This window comes from Hibiscus syriacus, unplaced genomic scaffold (assembly GCF_006381635.1).
Source record: "Hibiscus syriacus cultivar Baekdansim isolate YM2019G1 unplaced genomic scaffold, ASM638163v2 tig00002237_pilon, whole genome shotgun sequence".
NCBI classification, from domain to species: Eukaryota; Viridiplantae; Streptophyta; class Magnoliopsida; order Malvales; family Malvaceae; genus Hibiscus; species Hibiscus syriacus.
This window is the reverse complement of record NW_024061918.1, coordinates 19,213,320-19,237,615: the sequence shown is the minus strand read 5'-3', so window position 1 is coordinate 19,237,615 and position 24,296 is coordinate 19,213,320. Positions and strand designations below refer to the sequence as shown.

The following is a 24,296-nucleotide window of genomic DNA, read 5'->3' as shown; positions in this document are numbered from 1 at the left end:
AATATATTATAATATAATTTAAACTAATAAACTATTTCTTTATTATAATATAACTTAGTTAAAATAACACACTAATTAAGCACTAATTAATTTTTTTATAATATAACTTCAACTTCAATGAACAACCTAATATACGTTTAAAGACACTAACAAATTAATTAATATTTTTTTATATCTAATAACTTAAACTAATTAACTAATTAACTAATTTTTTTATATAATATAATATATAACTTAAACTAACAAACTAATAATTTATACTAACAAACTAATTAACTAGATTTTAGTTTTACCCTAAACCCTAAACTAACAAACTAATAATTTCATATAATAAACTAAATTAAACAATAAAAAGTTACCTCACAAACTATGTTTGATCCTTTATCTTATTTTCTTCTTCTTCCTTTTCTTTCTCTCGGAAAAGTTTATATATGCTTCTGCTTCTGCTTCTACCCTAAACCCCATATCATTTATATAAAGCAAAAAATCGTTGTACAGAGTCATTAAAATTTGACTATTGAATAAAATAATATTAGGATTGAATCGTATAACTATTGAGCATTGAAAGTCTTCAATTGAACATCAATATTTGCTGCATTTAACAGCTAAATTAACGCTGCAATCATGTAGCTATGGATGCAACGCATGCAGCTACGGATGTAGGAATCTCCCAGTTAGCTATGGATGCAACGCATGCATGAGTGATAGGGTTAAAGCATGGTCGCGATGCAGGAATCTCCCAGATATGGATGTATGATGATGCATGATGAGGGATAGGGTTAGATGAGGGATAGGGTTAAAGCTTGGGCGTGGAGGACCACAGCTTGGTCGCCGGGACTCCATGGTGACCTACCATGTCGCTGGGACTCCATGGCGACCTACCATGTCGCCGGGACTCCATGGCGACCTACGATCTCCCCAATCTCCCATGCAAGAACCGATCCTTGGTCGCCCCGAGTGCCCCATGCATGAACCGATCCTTGGTCGCCCCGAGTGCCCCATGCATGAACCGATCCTTGGTCGCCCCGAGTGCATGGCACGATCTCCCCAATCTCCCCCGATCCTTGGTCGCCCCGAGTGCATGGCGACCTCCTTGGTCGTTGGGCGTGCATGGTGACCTCTTTGGTCGTTGGGTGTGCATGGCGACCTCTTTGGTCACAGTACAATTAACCCTATCTCAGCAAATAATATGTCCAAAGCATTATCTCGTGAAAAAAAAATTCGAGAACATTATCTCGTGGAATCAACCAATTTTAAGGGATCTGGTAAAAGCTGTCATCTTAGGGACTCGGCCTAGCTATTGAAATAGTCCATGGAATTCCCACATGGATTTCCTTGGTATAGATAATCAAATGGGAGAGTGGATGGAACAATCTTTTTACACAGGACAGGAGGATTTGTTCATTAGCTGTTATGAAAGGAAAATGAGAGACCAAAGATAAATAAAATAGCCTCTTATTTTCTTTCAACTTGCAGGAGGTCTTCCACGGAAGCTGCTCTCAACCTGGCGTTGGGGCAGCCTGCTACCTTACCTCCCCTCACCCCATTTTATATGGGAATAGAGTCAGCTAACTTTTTCTTATTTTCTTTCAAAGAAATAAAAGCGGTTCACATTGCTAGCAGATATTGGAATTCGAAGTCATAGGGTATTTTCTCAACACTGATGGGCGATGATGTCTTATGGTTCCTGAAACAGTCTACCATTGATTTTCTTAGTGAACCAGATGTGGGTAACTGCTAGCAAACCCATTGAACCAATGACTTCATATCCACTGTAAAGTCCAACATGTTCTTCACCACAAGTTTTGGGAATGCAATCTTCTTTGATTTGGTCACCATGATTGAAGCTTGCAGGTACTCTACTTTTGATTTCTCTAGCTCAGCTGAAACTCCACCTGTGTATATTCTCACCTGGAAACAAACACAAAGTCCACTTTATTGATTTATTCACATACACTTGCAATATTAATTACCTTTAACTTACTGCTGAAGAAATGCTCAATGATGGATAGAGAGAGAGTGAGAGTGCAGAGGGTAGCGAACTTCTCTTCAGATAGAGATATAGTGCTGTCTGGAGGAGTATCATGGGTAGCGTTCGTAGATAATCTTAGTAGGGGTGTGCATAGAAGTGCTTTATGGAATCGATTTAACGTTCATGGCAAGGTGATTAAGTTGTTTATTCCGTTTGTTAATAGGAGACCTAATTATAAGGTCAGTACGTTTGCTTTTGTTCATTTTGCAAGCAAGGAGGATCTGCTGAAGGCTGTGGAACGGATGAATAATGTTGTGGTCGATGGGAGGAGAATACTGGTATCGATTGCGAAATATCAGAGAAATAGTGTTGCGAGAAGCTTGAAGCAAAATAGTGCGGTCGGGTGTAGAGATGCAGGTGCAGAGGAGTTGAAAGGAAAAAGACCAATATCCCGGGTGGATGTTGTAGAGAGAAAGGAGCTGTTGAACAAGTTTCATGATGGTAGATCTTACAAGGATACGGTGGTGGGGGTGAAAAAAAGGTGATGGTCATCATTTGTGCAACGTAGGAGATAAGAGGGAGGTGAAAAAGCCTATGCAAGTGTTTATTCCAACGGAGGAGAGGAGATGGCTGAGGTCGTCTTTAACAGGCATTTGTAAGGCGATCTTTGAAGTGGAATTTGTCCAAAGGGCATTAAGGAATGAAGGATTTAATGTAAAGGTGGTCAGGTGGGGATATACAAAAAATGCTTGTTTGATTGTCTTCAACACAGTGGAGGAGAAAGAAGCAGCAATAGAAGAGAAGTGGGAGGCTCTGTCCTTAAGGTTTGAAAGGCTGGAATCAATTATGGAGGAGAATTCCATCCCTTTAGCCTACTGTGCTGTTTCCTTGTTAGGTGTTCCATTAAATTATTGGACGGTGCAATTCTTCACCAATTTGGCATCGAGATAGGGCAAGCTAGTGAAGATTCAGGAACAAACAGTTCAAAAAGTGGATTGCAAGGTGGCTCATATGCCGCTGAGGGTGGAGAGTGTTTTTGACATTCCTTCTCATGTCTCCATTAACACGTATGGAAGATCGTTTATCATTAAAATTAAAGTGGAAGGGAGTGAAGATTTTTTTCCAGAGTTGGATGATGTGGTTGAAGATGGCAGAACAATGGCTTCTTGGGAGGAGAATTCGCCGGACTGGAGCTAGCGGGATGTCTAGGAGGGACATGAAGAGCAGTTGGGTGATCATTCCTTGTCAGAAACTCAGGACAGGACTGAAGCATGGGTGCGGGGTGATAAACAAGGGGTTGATACGGTTATCGATGGAAATTTGAAAATTATAGAAGGGACAAAACATATGTTGAATGTTGACTTTTGTTCTGTGGAGGTAGCAGCAGTAGGTGATGTTTCCAGTCAACAGAGAGTGTCAGATGAAGTTAATGAAGAAAGAGAAAATGAGAGAACCGTGGAATGTGTCAACTTGGGCCAGGATAAGGGTGTACAAGATAATGGGCTTAATACCAGCTTGGTCAGTAGTCAAACAAGTGGGCCTGATCAAGGGATTTTAAGGTCGAATACTGTTCGTATCCAATCGGAAGAGATGGCAATTGGTGATCAATCTGCTTTAAACTTGCAGAATCGGTATATATCACCGGCGAGGCGTCGTCATACTGGGAAATGTGCGTCAGTAAGTAACATTGAAAGAGGTTTTTATAAGAATGTTTATTCTAGGAGGTGGGAAGTTAAGAGTTGCAATGACAAGGAGGTAGTTTCCTTTGCAGAGAATGAGAATGAGGGGGTGGCAGAGGCATTGGAGTGTTGGAATGTGTCCAAATTGTTGGGGGTGAAATTCAAAGGAGGAGAGGAAGCTTTTATGTCTAAAATGGTTCCGATCCGATGGTGAATGAAAGTAATTCGAAGGAGGGTCAGTAGCTGTAGCTGGGTTGTAAGGTTATGATATATTAATGATGGTTGAGTGGTCGATGATGTCTTAGAATGTTAGAGGTTTGGGTAGGAGAGTGAAAGCTTGAGCTATTAGGAGGTTTGTTGAAAAAAACCTACAATTTTATTTCTACAAGAGTCCAAATTAGAGGTTGTCAGTCATTTGCTAGTGAGGAAAATGGGGGAAAATTACTTACGGGATCGACAGTAGCTCCTTCCATAGGTTATGCTGGTGGATTAGTTACCTTGTGGAATCAAAAGGAATTTGTGATGGAAGATGTAGTCATTTATAGCAGATTTATAGTAATAAAAGGGACTATGGAGGGACTCTCAAGAAGTTGCTGTTTCATTAATGTGTATGGCCCTAGTGTGGATGCAGAGAAAGAGACATTTTTCAGGGAGCTGTTATCTTTTTTGGATAACGTGGATTGTCCTTTATGCTTAGGATGAGATTTCAATGTGGTTTTGTCACAGGAGGAGAAAGAAGGAGGAGCTGTGAATACGGTGTCTATGAATATTTTTAGGGATTTTTTGAGCAAGGCAAATTTGCTCGATTTGCCACTGTCTGGAGGTCGTTTTACATGGTGTAATAATAGGGAAGTTCCTACGTTTGAGAGATTGGATAGGTTTTTGGTTGATCAGATATTAGTAAGTTTATTCCCGAAGCTAAGTCAATCATTGCAGCCAAGGTCCGTTTCCGATCATAATATTATTATGTTGGAGAACAAGGATTGTAATTGGGGTCTGAAGTCGTTTAGGTTGTTTAAATATGTTATGGAGGAGGAGGGTTTTTTTTTGAGATGATGGGAAAGGAGCTGGATAATATTTGTAAAGAGTAAAAGGGGAAGCCCATGTCTAAGGTGCTTAAGCGGGTGAAGGGAGTGGTAATGAGATGGTCTAGGAGGGGTTATTTAGAGTTGTCTGGAAAAATTAAACTATTGGAGAAAAGAATTCAGGAAATGGAGTTGGATCCGCAACAAGGCCTTCCCTTGGTGACAATGAGGTCAATAATTGAAGTAAAGAGAGATTTATGGGAGCTCCAAAAGAAAGAAGAATCGATTTGGTTACAAAAATCGAGACTGAAATGGAGAATGGAGGGGATAAGAAAACCAGATTTTTCCATCATTCTGCAACAGTTAGAGGGAGAAACAATGGCATAAGGTCCCTTATAGTGGGGAATAAAGTCATAGAAGATCCCATCTTAATTAGGAATTCCGTGGTGGAGTTTTTCAATGGTCTATTTTCTCAGGAAAATTCTTTGGAGGCTGAGGAGATAAATCTGGAATTTTTAAAATTATCGGAAGGGCAGAGGTTAGCACTTGAAAAGCCATTTTCGGAAGAAGAAGTTTGGAGAGCAATTGTTGATTCGGATAGCAATAAAGCTCCTGGCCCAGATGGTTTGAATTTAGGGTTTTCAAGAAATTCTGGTCTAATTTGAAAGATGATATTATGCTATTTTTTTATTGATTTTTTCGAGGGGAAGGAGTGGGACTTGGAGGTGAATCATTCCTTTATTTCTCTTATTCCTAAGAAGATTAACCCAGTGGGGATGGGGGATTTTAGGCCAATTAGCCTTGTGGGAGGATTATATAAAATTTTGTCAAAGGTCTTGGCTAGGAGGTTCAGTTTGTGCATTAATGACATTATTAGTCCGTCTCAATTTGCATTTATTCAAGGGAGAAACATTCTGGATTGCTCCTTCATAGCAAATGAAGGAATCGATTTCTGGAGGAAGAAAGGGTTGAAGGGGTGGTCTTTAAGGTGGATTTCAAGAAAGCATATGATTCAGTTGATTGGTTAATTTTGTTGAAAATATTGGGTACAATGGGGTTTGGCGAAAAATGGAGTTCTTGGATGTATAAGTGTATGTCAACAGCTTCTATTTCTATTTTACTGAATGGGACTCTTACTGAGAAAATTCATACAAAAAGAGGGCTTAGACAGGGATGTTCGTTATCACCCTTGCTGTTTAATTTGGGGGTGAATTGCTTCATTTGCTGTTATCTAAAGTAGTGGATTTGGGTCTATTTTCGGGTTTTGAGTTAGGAGTTCAAGATCGTTCTTTCAAGCTCTCGCATTTACAATTTGCGGATGACCTTATTATTTTTTTCAAAGGCGTCAATTCGGGATTTGAAGAATGTTAGAAGGGTGCTTTTGATTTACGAGTTATTGGTGGGGTTGAAGATTAATCTATCAAGAGAAGAATTTTTGGAATTAATATTGAGGATGATGTTCTTGTTGATTGGTCTAAGGAAATTGGATGTTCAGTGGGTAAGTTTCCAGCAGATTATTTAGTCTTGCCTCTAGGGTCCAAGAGAAATTATGTTGCAATGTGGGAGCCAATCGTGCGGAATTTTTATAACAAGTTGTCTGGTTGGAAGGCAAATTCTCTAGCGTTAGCTGGGAGGGTGGTGTTGATCAAATCTGTTTTGAGCTCTCTTCCCACTTACTTCCTTTCTTTATTTCGAATTCCAGTTTCGGTACTGCAGAAATTAAACTCTATAATGGCTACTTTTTTATGGGGGGATCGACTGATAAAAGAAACATACATTGGGTGAACTAGGGTTTGGTCAGTAAGCCGAGAAGGTTAGGGGGACTAGGGATCCCAAACTTAGTTGTTCTGAACAGAGCTTTATTGGGTAAATGGGTTTGGAAGTTTTCCTCTGAAAAGGATTCTTGGTGGAAGAGAGTAGTTTGTTGTGTGAATAACTTGGACCTGAATTCAAAAATGTTAGAGAGTTCTTTGACTGCTCGTGCCTCTTGGATTTGGAGAGGAGTGATTAATAACTTCTTTTCCAATGATGGGTTTGGTGACTACATTAGGAGTAATTTGAGGTGGAAAACAGGAAATGGACATTCTGTGGTATTTTGGAAGGATGCTTGGTTGGGAGAAGACCCCCTCAAAGATTTGTTTCCTAGATTGTATGCTCTTTCGACGAATAAAGAGGGGAAAGTGGTGGAGTTTAGGGATGACCATGATGCAGGCTGGGTGTGGGATATTCAATTCAGAAGAAATCTGGTGGATTGGGAGATTGAACAATGGTTACAACTGATTTCTGTGCTGAATAACACCTCTTTGTCTCATGATGAGGAGGATCGCTGGATTTGGTTAGGGAATGGAGAGGGTTGCTTCTCTACTAATTCATGTATCAAGATTTTCTTTGACTCAGATGGTATTGAGGGGAATCAGGATTTTTTGGATAGGAATATTTGGGTAGGAATAGCTCCTCCTCGTGTTGAAACCTTCTTATGGCAAGTAGTTCAACAGAGAGTAGCGGTTAAGGAGGAATTGTTAAAGCGTGGAGTGGATGGTATTGAAATCCCTTATGCCCGTTGTTGTCCTTGCTATTTTTTTAAGGAACCCGTTGTACGTATTCGCATCCCTTCTTCCCGATTTCGATTTTACGTACTTAGATCGCTGGTGAGACCGTCGACTTTTGTTTCCTCTGCGCCGTGGGGTGCGTCGACGGTTCCAACAGTGGTATCGGAGCCACTTGTACGATCCGAATTTGGGTTAAATTTTTGGTTGATGTGATATGTATGAGATGTATGTTCTAGTTTTATCATTTTCGACAAATATGTATGATATCATTGTTCGAATCGATAACCATAACGATTAATATGTTAATTTGTTAATATGTTTTTGAATCGATTTGTTGCTGCAAGGATTTTACGAAATCCATATGTCAATCGTTGATATGATGATCCGTGGGAGTTCGATAACAGATCGTATTTGGCAGTGGAACAATGGTTGTTCCGATGCAGAAAATCTTCAGGATTGAAAATCCGAAAAGCACGATTCTGTTGATAAGTGTTATCAAATCATGAAATTTTTCCATAGAAACAGAAGTACTATTTTTCAAAAAAAATCCCACTAGCCGTACTGCGACGGTCGATGAGCGCAAGGGGCTTCGCCCCTTGACCCCTCATCAGCAGTACAAATTGAAGGCCCATATTAATATTTTTTAACAAAGGCATAAAAACGTGCATATATATATGATATGTTTGTTTTGAACGGTGTTTGACATGCATGGTTATAGCCCTTGTTCAATTTACAATGGTTTAATTTGAAATACGGTCTGTGAGCCGTGCCTTTCTATATCTCTGTTGTATTTTTCTTCTCATATTACTCCCTCATATGTAAAACGAGTTTCTTTAAAATTGTAAACCTATGAAGATTCACAAGGAGAAGAAGAATGGCAAGAAGATACCTAGAGTGCATTCTTAGGCTTTAGGGTTTTTGGTTCTCCCATTAGCTTGGGATGGGTCACCTTAGTCAATGTTTTGGGCTATAACCATTGAATCTTATTTATTATTATATTTGTTATGTATGCAATACATCAAATAATAAAATAAGAATGAATATTGATGAGATCAATAAGGGCCTAATATTAAAACGAACAATGATGAGATAATTACACAAATCCCTCTTATAATCTAAGTTAATTTAACCGTCCAATATTTACCCTCGTTAAGGCTTCGATCGATATTGTGTGGGCTTTGCCAAAGCATTAGTACATAAATCTATCTTGGTTTAATGCAAAGAATAAGCAAGTGATATTCACCGGTTGAGATATTGGTAATAACTTAGCTAGGTTATTATAATAGGATTAGAAACCTAGAGGTTAAATATTTGGATAAGTCATGAGATGACTTGAACAAAAGCTGTTCAACAAAATGAGGAGTTACATGAGATGTAACTAATAAAGTGTTACTTACCTAAATAATCACTATCCTAAAAGAAAAGCCAAAGCTGATTTAGGAAATTGATATATTATGGATCCTCACCCACTAGAAAAATTTTCGTTGAATTTTTCCGAAATTAAAACAGAGAGGGTTTTTAATTTTGAATAAAATAGTGGAAGTAATTTGTAAATAAAGTCCTATTTATAAATTTTAATTCGGTAAATTTACTTACTTTAATATTTCCATTGTTGTAGATTTAATGGCAAACAACACTTTATCACTGCGATCACTCCTTGAGAAGGATAAACTTAATGGCATAAACTTTCTTGACTGGTTTCGTAATTTGAGAATTGTTCTCAAACAGAAAATGAAGGAATATGTCATTGAGGAACATATTCCTGATGAACCGGCAGCTAATGCTTCAAGAGCTGACAAAGACAAATTCAAGAAACATATGGATGCTATGTTAGATGTTGGATGTCTAATGCTTGCTACCATGACTCCTTAGCTTCAGAAGCAACATGAGGACATGGTTGCATATGAGATGATTCAAAATCTCAAAGAAATATATGAAGGGCAAGCACTTCAAGAGAGATATGAGACCTCTAAAGCTCTACTTCAATGCAAAATGGTAGAGGAAACTCCTGTAGGAGCTCATGTCATCAAGATAATGGGCTACATCCAAACGTTGGAAAAGTTGGTATTTCCTCTCAAAGATGAATTGGCTACCGATATTATCCTACAATCGTTGCCAGATAGCTTTAGCCAATTTTTCCTTAATTTCAACATGAATGAAATTAACAAGACTTTGCCACAGTTACTTGGCATGTTGCGAACTGCTGAAAGTAACATGAAAAAGGTTGGACCTAAGCCCATTCTGATGGTTCACAACGACAAAGAAAAGGGAAAGAAAAAGGTAGTGGAAAGGTCTAAGGGCATGGTAAGGCCAAACCAAAAGGGAAAAATTCATTGAAACCCAAAAGAGGAGTTAGCAAGGAAGGAAAATGTTTTCATTGCGATAAGACCGGACACTGGAAGAGAAACTGTCCTGTTTACCTTGAAGAGGTCAAGAAGGCAAAAGAAAATGGAACGTATTTATGTTATTGATGTTAATTTGTCAACATCTACTTCTTGGGTATTAGGTACCAGTTTTGGTTCTCATATTTGTACTTCTGTACAGGGATTGCAAAAGAGAATGAATCTGGCTAAAGGAGACGTAGACCTACGAGTGGGAAATAGAGCAAGAGTTGTTGTATTAACTATAGGGACATATGTTTTATCTTTGCCTAGTGGACTTCATTTAAATTTAGAGGATTGTTATTTTGTGCCTAGTTTGACTAAGAACATTATTTCTATTTCTTGTTTGGACAAGATTGATTTTGAGATTATTATTAAGAATAATTGTTGTTCTTTTTATCTCGATAGTGTTTTTTTATGGTTCGACAAAATTGGTTAATGGTCTCTATATTTTGGATCAAGAAAACACCATTTATAACATTAATACTAAGAGATCAAAAACAAATGACTTGAATCAAACTTATCTTTGGCATTATCGTTTAGGCCATATAAGTGAGAAACGCACATCAAAACTCCATAAATATGGATTCTTAGATTCATTTATTTTCAAACAATATGATGTATGCGAATCTTGCTTGTTGGAAAAATGACTAAAGCTCTTTTTAATAGTAAAGGTGAGCGAGCAAGTGATTTATTGGGGTTAATACATAGTAATGTATGTGGACCGATGAATACACAAGCCAAAGGTGGATTCCATTACTTCATTACTTTCACCGATGACTTCAGTCGGTATGGGTATATTTATCTTATGCGCCATAAATTTGAAACCCTTGAAAAGTTTAAGGAATTTAAAAATGAAGTACAAAATCAACTAGGAAAGAGTATTAAGGCACTTCAATCATATCGAGGTGGAGAATACTTAAGCCTAGAGTTTGATGAACTCCTGAAAGAATACGAGATTGTCTCACAACGTACACCACCTGGTACACCACAGTGGAATGGAGTTTCTGAAAGAAGGAATCGAACACTATTAGACATGGTTCGATCGATGATGAGTTATAGGGATCTTCTGACTTCTTTTTGGGAATATGCACTTCAAACAACCGCTTTCACACTAAATCGTGTTCCATCTAAATCGATTCAAAAGACACCATACGAGATATGGACTGGGAAGTTTCCTAGTATGTCTTTATGAAGATTTAGGGTTGTAAAGCTTATGTAAACATCAGAAGTCTACAAAGCTCAAACCTAAATCTCATAAGTGTACATTTGTTGGATATCCTTAAGAAACTAAGGGATAATATTTCTTCAACCCTAATGAGAACAAAGTGTTTGTTGCTTGAACATGAGTTTTTCTTGAAAGAGAGTTTCTCTCAAAGAAAGGGAATGGTGGAAATATTGAACTTGTAGAAGTTCAAGAACAACAGATCAATAAACCTGAAGTTGAGCATGTTTCACAAGTTGTTGAGGAACAATTAACAGATTTAGAAACACAACCACTGCACATATCCACAATAGAACGACATGCACCTAAGAGATTTGGATTTCTCGTTACTGCACATGGAGATGTTCTTTTTATGGATCAAGATGAGCCTAGGACTTATCAAGAGGCAGTGTCTAGAGTAGACTCTAAGAAATGGCTTGAAGCCATGAGATCTGAGATGGATTCTATGTTAGTAAACCAAGTGTGGACTCTGGTTGAACCACCTGAAGGGGTTAAACCTATAGGGAGTAAATGGGGTTTCAAGAAGAAAACCGACATGGATGGTAATGTACAAACATACGAGGGGAAATTAGTCGCTAAAGGTTTTCGACAAGTTCATGGTGTAGACTATAATGAAACATTCTCCCCTATAGCTATGTTTAAGTCCATCCGGATCTAACTTGCAATAGTTGCATTCCATGATTATGAAATCTGGAAAATGGACGTCAAAACCGCTTTCCTTAATGGAAAACTTGAAAATGATGTGTATATGACACAAGCAGATGGTTTTATCATTCCAGGAAATGTTGGAAAGGTTTGTAAGCTACAGATGTCTATTTATGGACTAAAGCAAGCTTCTCGGAGCTGGAATCTTCATTTCAATGATGCAATCAAAGAGTTTGGTTTTATGAGAAATGAAGATGAACCTTGTGTTTATAAGAAGTCTAGCGGGAGCATTGTTTCTTTCCTAATCTTTTATGTAGACGACATACTCATCATAGGAAATGATATACCTACTTTACAGTCTATTAAGACTTAGTTAGGTAGTTGTTTTTCTATGAAATATTTGGGTGAGGCAGCATATATCTTAGGACTTAAGATCTATTGAGATAGATCAATACGACTTCTAGGTCTGATTCAAAGTACATATATAGACAAAGTGCTGAAAAGGTTCAGTATGGAAGAATCCAAGAAAGGATTTTTACCTATGAGACATGGCATTTCTCTTTTGAAGGAAATATGTCCTTCAACTCCACAAGAAAGAGAACGGATGAATAAGATTCCATATACTTCAACTATTGGTTCTATCATGTATGCCATGATATGTACTCGACCAGATGTATCGTATGCTTTAAGCATGACGAGTCGGTATCAAGCAAACCCTGGTAAAAATCACTGGGTTGCGGTTAAAAATATCCTTAAGTACTTAAGAAGAACTAAGGATAACTTTCTTGTCTATGGAGGGGAGAAAGAGCTTAGTGTAAAAGGTGATACTGATTCCAGCTTCCAAACTGACAAGGATGACTCACAATCGCAATCGGGTTTTGTGTTTTGTCTTAATGGAGGTTCTGTGATCTGGAAAAGTTAAAAGCAAGACACGGTAGCTGATTCTACAACAGATGCTGAATACATTGCAGCCATTAAAGTAGCAAAAGAAGTTGTTTGGATCAAGAAGTTTATATTGGAATTAGGGGTTGTTCCCAGCATATCAGATGTTGTAGAACTCCGTTGTGAAAATAATGGAGCCATTGCACAAGAAAAGGAAACCATATCTCATCAACGATCCAAACATATTCTTAGGCGCTTTCATCTCATTCGAAAGATCATAGATCGAGGAGATGTGGAAATATGCATAGTACACACAGATAACAACATTGTTAATCCCTTGACGAAGCCTCTTACACAGCAGAGGCATGATCGTCACACTGAGTCACTCGGTATTAGATATGTGAGTGATTAGTCTTAGTGCTAGTGGGAGATTGTTAGAGTATGACCAAAGACCAGTCATATGATGATTGTAATAATACATTTATTTACCGATTTTATTGAATAAAGGCATTGCCAATATTATTTTTAGTTATATGTCTATGTTTAACATAAACTGAAAGATAATAAAGTCCATATAATAACATTATTAAAAGATCTATTCTCAAGTATTATTATGGGCATGGACAATAATAATACGATTAATACTAACATGTTATTGATTGATGACAAGGAGTTGTCATTGACATAGAGATGTCAGAATTGATACATGATTAAATTGTTAGAGACCAATGTATTGGATTGACCCATCATGAGCATATGTCTTCGATTATTATGTAACGGTCATAACATTGCTCATGGTGATGACTATATGTATGATCCTCAGACTTGAGATCAATATCATCCCAACATATATTGTTGTATGTGTTGATACAGTTAAACATGCTCCGTAACTGGTTCTACTATAAAGACTGTTATTGAATATATCTCGATATATGTAGTGGGGTGTATATAGTTAAGATAGGATTTGTCTTTCCTACATAATAGGAAATATATCGCAGGCCACTTGATTGAGTGAGACTAGAAATGCATGGACTTGCTCGAATAAGTTGATATGTGATATCACAAATTATTCCTTAATTATAGTCTACTCTAGATATCAAGAAACAATAGATGGGCTATACAAGTGTGAATATTCTAAGACTTGTGCCTATTCTAGATATAAAGGACAAAATTATGTAATACATAAAAGAGTTAATCACGAAGATGATATGTCGAATCATAATTTCTTGTAACTTAGGTAACAATGATATATTGCTAGATGTCACTCATTGTATGTAATATTAGAATTGTTCTAATAATTATTACTAACGTTACAAGAACCTACAAGGTGACACCCTAGGATTGAAATGAGAAAAGATGTACAATTTGTTGTATGTTACTAAAATATATCTATAGTTAAGATGTGTATATTTGAATACATATGATTTTAATTATCTCGAATATAGTAAGTAATCATTAAAAGAATGTAATTTAGATTACAACTCTTTTAATTGATATATATAATTCGGAATAATTAAATAAGTTTTTAAATAAACATTATAGAATGTAATTTAGATTATAAGTCTTTAATGTATATTTAATTTCAATTAATTAAATAATATTTTATTTATTAATTCGAAATAACTTTAAAAACCCTAAGATGTTAGGGTAATTGATATTTAAAAGGAGGCAAGGTCTAGCAGCTGTTTGTCACTTCAGCCATTTTCTCAAAATAGATTTTGGGAAAAAGAAAACTTTTCTCTCAATCGGGTGAACTAAGTAGAGGCTGAGACGTGTTTTTGTGGAGGCTTTTGATTCGAACAGTTCGTGATCACCACTTCTCGTTGCTTTCCTTGCTATTTTTTCGAGGAACCCAATGTAAATATTCGCATCCCTTCCTCTCGATTTCAGTTTTACGTACTTGGATCGCTAGTGAGACCTTCGAGTTTTGTTTCCACTAAACAATGGGGTGCACCGACGGTTCCAAAAAACACTTTCATGGAGATTCTACCACACACGAATTTCAATATCCCAATATTCCCTGCCATGCTTTTGCAACCATATGAAAATGCTGAAGCATCTAAAGATGCTCACCAGCCAGCGAATGAAGAGGTTCACCAACCATCCAATGAAGAGGTTCACCAGCCTACCAATAAAGAAGAACCAACTGATTCTGATCCATTCCACACTATGTCGCCAATTGAATGTCGAGAAGAATAGCTCCAGCTTGCAACTGTACCAGAACCCGCACAGTCTGTAAAGCCACTAGAGGAGGAACAATTCGATATGTCGCAATAAATTCCTTTGCAAAAGAGTAGACGCCGAGTGAAGAAAGTGTCTAGGCGTAAGGAGCCTCAGCTTTCCACAGTCCCAGAAGATCCAAGTACTCCCCCTGCTGCGCCAGCATCAGACTCTGAACACTCCAGCCATAAACAACTGCGAAAGTGCACACGTTGCACGACCGTCACACCATCATCAGCATAAAGTCGATGTACCTTGCATTGCATTTCATTTCATAGTATGTAGTCTAGTTTTACCTTAATTTTTATTTAGCATTGAGGACAATGCTTCTCTCAAGTTTGGTGGAGGTAGGGTTCCCAAGTCATTGCATGATAGTATTAGTATAATGACTATGTCATTACATTAGTAAGTGTTAAAATTAGTTTTTTGGAATAAATTAAGGATACCCGATGATGATGAATTCTTTATGGCTAGAATTGAATGTACATGACTGTTGAGGATGAAAGAACCAACTCTAGGACTTGCTTCTTTGAAACCTTTGAATTCATGATTGTATGTTTTCTATGCTTAAGGAACTTAAAAAAATTTTATAAGACAATTCTTGAATGTCGTGGAATAAAACTTTGTTAAAGGATGATGAAAACCCCACATTGTAAAAAAAGAATGAAATTATGAATAAATGCTTCGGCATATATGTAGAGGGACACTCCGCTATGCCATGGCATTGCCTGGAAACTGCATATAAATAAATGGTAGCTATGGCATACGAGTGAATGAAAGTAGTCACGGGATGACTCTACCTGACTTGTTGGGGGTGGAAGGTATGCTCCCTTTCACCTAGAGTGTGGGATGGTAGGTGTGATGGGTTAACTCCCCTCGTAGCAGAGTTAATGAAAGAAAAGAAAACAATGTGGGAGTAAAACTTGTAAATGTCGTGGCAAAAACAAGAAAGCTTGCTTAGAAAATTTTTAGGTTTGTTAAGCATGGACTTGATACACACACACACAAATAATTTTTCCCTATGGGACAGTACTTGATTTCTCAAATTAGTCTAGCATGTTGAAGCTAAATGTTATGAGGGTTGAAATTTTATCCCATATAATTATTCTGCTTCTGAACTTGCCATGGTATTTTTATTTTTCTTAATACTATCCATTACTTGAGGACAAGCAATAGCTTAACTTTGGGGGTGTCATAACTCTGTAAAAGGTCATATTTGGGACCTTCTCACTTAAGTTGTTGATTGTCTAAGAGCCCATTTAGGATCATATAGATGCATTTAGGAGCATATAGTAGCATGTGGTGGAATTCTGGTTGTCGTGACATTTTATTTTGTAATCAGTACTGCTTTATGGGGATGCTGTTTGTTTGGTGATGTGCAAGATTTGGGAGCAAGGAAAAGAAAAAGAGAAATGTTGTGATATGATGAGACTGTTGAACAGAATGCAAATGCCGATTCGGTTGGTATTTCGAGAACGAACAAAATGAAAGAAGAAATTTTTAGAGTCTGTTGTCCCTATCTTCACGTGATTTGTACCTGTGAAGAGATACCTGCCTAGAGGGGACCATGCGCTACTGTAGTTGATTCTGTCGGACCACGCCCTGCTGCAGCTTGATCTTGTCGGGTACTCAGCTAGTCTCCTAGGCTGGGCCACTGCCAGGTGCCCAAGGGGACCACTTCCAGCTCTGCCGACCCTCACGTGAATGAAGCATGATTTGGGGTATCCTAGGAATTTTAACATAAATTCCTAGGTTTATTCTCCCCTATAAATAGGAGATGAAGCCACCTTGCAAAGAGACTTTACACAAGCCGCCAAGAGCCTAAAAATTTAAAGAAAAAGGTATTTCCTTTCTCCACCTATCCTATTTGTCGTGGTATTTCTCCGTTGACAAGCTAGATGGAGTGGCGATCTAGGCGTCCGAGAAGAGCTAGCTCGCTGGGACAGTCTGTAGTGGTCGAGGGAAGCTCCGATAGTGCACGTCGAAGGCTTTTCCTCATTCCCTTTGCTATTTGCTATTTGCTTTCATTTTTATCATTTGGGTTGTGAGGAACGGAATAACTTGCTTTGTGCTTGATACATTCGAACCCCACCATGAACTAGTCTTATTTGGTGGGAGTTCATTTTGTATATTTAAGATTTGCTTTAATAAATGGTTGTTTTTGTATATTATTATTTGTTTTGTTTATAAAGCTTAGTGCCTTAAGGTTGTAAGAGCTATGAGAGTAGCCATTCCTTAGGAGATTACTTAGTGTTTGAGAGAATGACTAAGTAGCACATTCTTAGTGTTCGAGAGAAATTAAGGAGGAACCACATAAACAAGGGGTTCTAGGTAGTAACTAGGCCTAATCCACCTTAGAGATAAGTCTAGGATTTCAGTCGACTAAAAATAGTAGTGCATGATCGAGAGGTTAGATGTTAATGTTGCCACAAAAAGGTATTGCCGAGACATATCATGTTATCTGGACAAATAGGATCCCTGCAATAGCTAACACCAACCGGTTTGCCAAGGCATCTTCAATCTGTCGAGTCCCTTAACTAGAGATAGCATAGGGCACCCTTAGTAAACTTTGTCGGGCAGATAAGACATAAAAGTAAGGCTGGGATTTCAGTCGACTAAAAAGAGTAGTGCATGATCGAGAGGTTAGATGTTAATGTTGCCACAAAAAGGTATTACCGAGACATATCATGTTATCTGGACCAATAGGATCCCTGCACTAGCTAACACCAATTGGTTTGCCAAGGCATCTTCAATCTATCGAGTCCCTTAACTAGAGATAGCATAGGGCACCCTTAGTAAACTTTGTCGGGCAGATAAGACATAAAAGTAAGACCATTCTGAGAAGTAGACTTAAATTTCCTAAATGACTCCTATCACTCATTCCTATAGTAGCTTGTCGTGTGAGGAAGTTAAAGTCCTAGTAATCAAATCCAGTATTTACATTTTATTTTGCCTTTACATTTCCATTTGTTTGCACTCAACACAATTTAATTTACCAAGACATTTCTATCTACATTGCCACAACATATCCATTTGCTACCATACTAACATCATTCCATTTTCACAACATCCATTTCATCTTGTCACAACATTATCATTTGTACATACCATCATAACTTTACTTAGGTGACACAGTAAAGTGCTTTGATTGAACTTATCAATTTCCTCCAATCCCTGTGGATACGATACTCACTCATCACTATATTACTTGTTCGATTGTGTATACTTGCACATATTTCCGCAACCATATATTGTAGTCACAACAAGCAGATAGTTTCTTGGTATCGATACCCTTAACATGGTATCAATAGACAGTTTCTTGGTATCGATACCCTTAACATGGTATCAATACTACTATACTATAGTATCGATACCTCCCCACTGGTATCGACACTCCTAGTATTGATACTATCACTTCAGTACCGATACCTCATGAAGATTTATTACTCTTTTCCTTATGGTATCGACACTGTTCATGCAGTATCGATACCCTACATAAAATTTTCCCATAATTTGCCTTGTAGTATCGGTACTCACTCAATCAGTACCGATACTGCTAAACCAGAATCTATTTCTTAAACCCAAAAATTCCAACACTTTACCCCCCTAAACTCTACTTATTTGGCTCTCTGTATGTTTTTATACTCAACTATACATTCTTAAATCATCATATATCACTATAACACCTTATCATCTTTAATAACTCACTTTAACTCTTGAATTTAATAATTTTACTAAACTTTCCATGTGTTCTAAATTCATTTCTAATTCTTTAAACTTCTTAATCCTTCTAATGAAAAGTCAAATTTATCAATAGAACTTCAAAAACCTCTTAATACTAACAATTCATTTCTACACCCTTATTACTATTCCCTTTTTATTTCTCTTCTCTTGATGTTTTAATCTTATATATGCTTTCCATAAGCTTATATAACACCCAAAGAATAAAACCCAACTTAAAAATCCAAGAATTAAACATCTAAAATTAAACTCACCTTTGAGCTGGAGCTAACGTGAAGAAGAACAAGGCAAGAAGAAGGGTTCTGGATTTTTCCCCAATTTTTCATGTGTATATCTCCTATTAAAGGAGATAAAATATCTTTTAGGCTGAAAAGACTATAACACCCTTCACTCCCTCCATATTCACTATTTAATCCAATACCAAAATATTCATATTTAAATCCATAAACTTTTTAATTTTTTCTAAATTGATCACCAAGTTTCAAAAGCTTTCATTTTAGTCCCTAACCCTGATTTTGGGGTGTTACAGTATCTTTTGTATTTAGTTTTAATTAAGAATTTTAACTAAGTGTTTAATAACTATGTAATGTTAAAAGTATGACATTTTATTAAATTTTAAAAGAAATAATACATTAATTATATGAGAATGAATATTTCTTTAAGTAATTTTATAAATAATATTACGTTCAATTATAATTTAAAATATAAGAACGAACCAACTTACCTCAATAATTAAAGGAATTATTGTTGTTTCTAGAGGTCACAAGTTCGAGCACCAGCGTTGCAATAGGGTGATTGAGCGTTCATTGTCAAATGGTTGAAAATATTTAGAACAAATACTACTATGTAATCACCTTAGCTTAACTAAAAATAATAATTTAAAATATAAATAAAATAAATATATTTATATGGTAAAAATAGTTTTTTATCATTTTTAAGGGTAAATTATATAAATATCATTAATATTTAAATTAAGTTTTTATGTCACTACTAAAGTTTAAAAAATTATGTTAGAATCACTAATATTATCGATTTATAATAAAACAATCCTCTAAACATCAATTCTCAAATAATTTGATAACATATAATTTATAAAAATAATAAAATTGAATTTCACCTCTAAACTATTATAAAATATCATACAGTTAATTGTTATTCACTTTTATGTTATATATTTCACTTAACTTCCAAAGTTTCAACCTCACTAAAAAGACGTCATTTTTAGATCATGAAACACCACCGTTGTCACTTAACTCAGCTTTCACATCTACTTTGCGATCGTCGTCATGGTTAGCACCACTGAAACACCCTATTCTTCTTCCTCCTCCTCCTCATCTCCTACAGCTTCTTCATCCACCTTTTCTCATATCTTACAACTAAATATTTCTTAAATTTATGTATATAAAAGCTAAATAAGAAAGGGTTTGGGGCTCGAAAGGGTTTGGGGCCCAAAAGGGCCACGACCCTGTTAAAACATTTATACATGGTGACTCTAGCATTTAAATTTAGTCTTTTTTTATTTTTATCATCGATATTTCAATTTTATCAATCAAACCACTAAACTATTTAATTGTTCTCAATCAAACTACTTATCGTCACAATTTAATAGATAAGGTGATGTGGCAGTTAAATATTTTGGTATAATTACATATTTGATCCCTATTATTTATATATTCTCTCAATTTAGTCATACTTTTAATCAATTAAAATAAATTTAATAATTGAATCAAATAGTGACATGTGTCACTCTTTGATTGAAGGATTAATTTATTTTAAATTAATATATTTATTTTCTTCCGATCGTCTAGTTTGAAAAAAAATGAAGTGAAGTGGATTTGGGAACCGATGGTCGAACCTCAAGTGCATGGGATATCAACAATAGAACAAACCGTTAGGCCAAGGCAAGTACTTGATTTAGCATTGACAACATGTCTTATATATGTTGTATGTTAGTGTCATCTTTTGGTTAAATACTTAACTATTTTATTTTTATCTTAACTCATTAATATATTTTAGTTTTACTTTAACTTAAAAATGTATATTTTGTTCTTAACTAAACTTAATATATATATATATATATATTATTTATCTTAAATTAAAAAAATATTTTATTTTTGTCTTAATTTAAAAATATTTTTAACATATATTTAATAAGTTAAAGTAAGAATAAAAATATATTTTAAATATTATTAAACAAAGATAAAAATAAAATATTTTTAAATTAAGTTAATAATAAAATATATTTAATGAGTTAAGATAAAAACAAAATAGTTAAATATTTATACACTAGAATAAAAGTATATATAATATGGTGTCTAAATTAATCCAAGTAATTGTCTTGGTGTAATGGTTGAGTTTATACCACTACCGGTGTGAATCTCTTTTGCGTTTTGTCCGAATTATTTTATTTCATCCAAAAGATTACACTAACATACAACATATATAAGACATGTTGTCAATCTTAAACCGAGTAATGGCCTTGGCCCAATAGTTGGTTATATGAGTGATATCTAAAGCATCCCAATTCCCAAGTTCAATTCCACTTGTTCACAAAAAATGTTTACATTGTTCTCTAATTGGTGGAGAATTTGACTTAAAATAAATTAAAATAAATTTAATTATCCAATTGAATGGCGACACCTGTCATTAGCTGGTTTGATTAATAAATTTATTTGAATTTATTAAAAGTATGACTAAATTGAGAGAATATGTAAATAACATGAACCAAATGTGTAATTATACCAAAGATATTTAACTGTCACGTCACCTAGTCTGTTAAATTATAACAAAAAGTGGCTTAATTGAGAATGATAAAATAACTTAGTTGTCTGATTGAAAAAATTGAAAGATCAATGGTAAAAGTAAAAATACTAAATAGTTGAGTAGTCAATGATATAGTTTACAAGTCTATATATTTGATAAATTTTAGTTTAATATTATTTCAGTTCATCTAAAAATAAATATTCAAATTAAAAATATATAAATTTTATTAAATATTTATTCAAGTAGGGGCTGAACTAAAGAAGGATGACATGTGTTCTTAAATTTTTTGTTCTAATAATAATTTAGGTCATTGTAAATTTAAAATTACACAAATTACACATTGTCTCTTGAAATTTTGAGTTTAACTACCTAATAAGCCATTCAATTTCTCTTAAAAGGTCTAATAGTTTGACTCATGTTAATATCCAATGTTAACTTCATCCTTGATTGGGAGACAATATCTGTTGAAGTGCAATCAGATGCTCCTCTTGCATTCATTAATGATATACAAAATTAACTTTGTCCATATGAAAGCCAAATATGAACATGTCTTTTGTGGAAGAAGTATATATTGTTGTCAATGCATGAACTAAGTGATCTCAGTAGTAAATGAATTGTTGTCATTCTTTGAGGTCTTACGTTCGAGCACTAGAAATGTCATATGTATGAGCTTTCAATGTCAAATAGTTGAGAATTATCTTTGAACAAATACTGCTATATACTCAGACCCGGCTATTAGGGGGAGCGCCCTGAGCTTTTTCATCCTTGTAATTGGGCTCCCCCATTTTTTTCATCTTTATAATTAAGTCCTTAATTTTTTAAATATTTTTTTATCTTTATAATTGAGGTCCTAATATTATTCAATCTAACTTTTTATCTTTATGATTAAAATCTATAATTTGTTTCAGTCCCTTTTTTACCTTTATAATTGAGGCCCCTAATTTTGTAATCTCACTTTTAACTTTATAATTGAGGCTTTTAAGTTTTTTCAATCTCACTTTCTACGTTTATAATTGAGGCCTCTAATATTTGAATCTCACTTTCTTAACTTTATAATTGAAGCCCTTAAGTTTTTTTAATCTCACTTTCTAACTTTCTAATTGAAGCCCCTAAGAATTTGTGATCTCAATTATACCTTTATAATTGAGGCCCCTATTTTTTTCAATATCAATTTCTACCTTTATAATTAGGGCCTCTAATTTTTTTATAATTTCATAAAATTCTCAATTTTCATCCCTTTCTCCATCTCTCTCGTTAATTCATTTAATTTTGAATAAAATCTAATTATATTTGTCTCTCTTTTTTTACAAATCTTATCAAATATTCTTTAATTCTTAGTCTTCTTCAATCTCAATTTAATGATAACATAATATGTTATTCTTTATTTTTTTTAATTTATTATTCAGAGTAAAGCTACATAACATAATTTATACCCACATTCAATTTTTTTATTCTCTTAATTGTATTTAAGATGTTTTCTTAACAAAACAATGAAATTAATATTCAAAAAAGTTTAATAACTTTTATATGATATTAAATTAATTGTATAAAGTAATGGAGTATATTTTCCTTCGATCAGGACCTATTTTTTATTTTCGCTCAGGGTCTCGAAAATATTTGAGACGGCTCTGTATATACTTAATCAAGATTAATAAAAAATGTTGCTAATCGGCATGCATGTTTGAGGCCTATGATACCATTTCTACCATACATGTCATGCTATGTCTTAACCTCTCTTAGCTTGTCTGCTTTCGTAATTGCGACTGGGACACTCAACTTACTTGGAGTTGTATACTTGTGCATTCATATCTGTATTCTTAATTTTACTATAAAGTTCCATCAATTGAGTTGGTACCTTGCTGCTGCAAAAAATGACTGGACAAATTTGACTTGCACATTGTATATTGCTGCACGTGTATTTATCTTTTACACGTATATAATTAATTTAAAATTAAAATTATATCATATAGTTGAATAAAAATCAAAACTATATATGGACGGTTACAACAAACCAATATTCAAATATCTTATTTAAAAAAAAATAGGTTAGAGGTGGTTTCTCCAATCCAGAATCAGGGCATACTTAAAATCTAATTAGGATTTACATATAAATTTACAGATTATTCACTAAGAATGACAGTAATAGGTTCGAACTTGACCTTAAAAACTCAAATTCTTGAATCTTAACCACTTGTGTCAATATCGTATAATACATTAGATTAGATCATAGTTAATACATAAATTTGAGATATAACCCTTATATACAATATAAATACCTAAATAAAATTATTTTAATATAGTAAATTTTAATAAAATATCAAATTTAGTCATTGATAAAATGTATTAGACTTTCAAAATGAAAATTTAAGTTTGATTTTTATAAATAATATTATTGGAATGGAAAATCATGAATCTCGGTTAAAAAGTTAATCATTTTTTAACCACAAAAAAGAGAAGAATAAATGGCATATATATAATTAGGATTTGTATTAAATCCATTTAATTCTAAACCAAATAAATATGCTTGGTGATTCAAAAATTGAAATGAAAAGTAAACAAAATTTAATATTGGTATTTGGCGGAGTATGATTGGTGTTTCAGAGGTAGCAGCTTCATGCAGAGGAAGCAAGAGTGGGTTAAAAAAATCCCACAATCCATTTAGATTTGGTAATCCAAAGGCAACACAGCCTTTTGAACGTTACGAAGTTGGGAAGTGGAGGTATTTTGTGCACCTTTGGTGACAAGTTGCATACTTTGTAAGTGGAAGTTTTATCTTCAAACTCAAAGTCATAGAAACAAGAGGCCATATATACGGCTCAAACTGCAGCAAATCAATCAATGGCGTCGAGGAAGATGGATTTGGAGATGGCTTTATCCACCAAGAAACCCTGGTCCTCTTCTCAAAACAAGGCCAGAAGCTCCAAAGACCGCCATGCAAAGGTCAACGGCAGAGACAGACGCATCAGGTTGCCACCTATTTGTGCCGCTAGGATCTTCCAGCTCACTTGGGAACTCGGGCTCAAGACCGACGGCGAGACCATTGTTTGGCTCGTGCGTCAGGCCAAGCCATCCATCATTGTTGCCACTGGAACCGGCATCACCATCACCCCGCCCGCCGATCCTCCCATTTCGTCGGATTATTCCCCTTCTTTGGACTTTTCTCACCCAAAACTTGTCACCGAGGATCAAGATAAGCTCAACGACATCTCCGGGG

At 35.2% G+C, this 24,296-nt stretch overlaps 1 protein-coding gene across 1 annotated transcript; it reads left to right on the top strand.

The window, feature by feature from the left end:
- The first annotated feature begins 4,987 nt into the window (after positions 1-4,987).
- Positions 4,988-7,685, top strand: LOC120141253. Its single transcript, XM_039156185.1, has 4 exons — positions 4,988-5,300; positions 6,172-6,383; positions 6,560-7,214; positions 7,630-7,685. The coding sequence occupies exons 1-4, from the start codon at positions 4,988-4,990 to the stop codon at positions 7,683-7,685; spliced, it is 1,236 nt and encodes a 411-aa protein (XP_039012116.1).
- Positions 7,686-24,296: the final 16,611 nt, after the last annotated feature.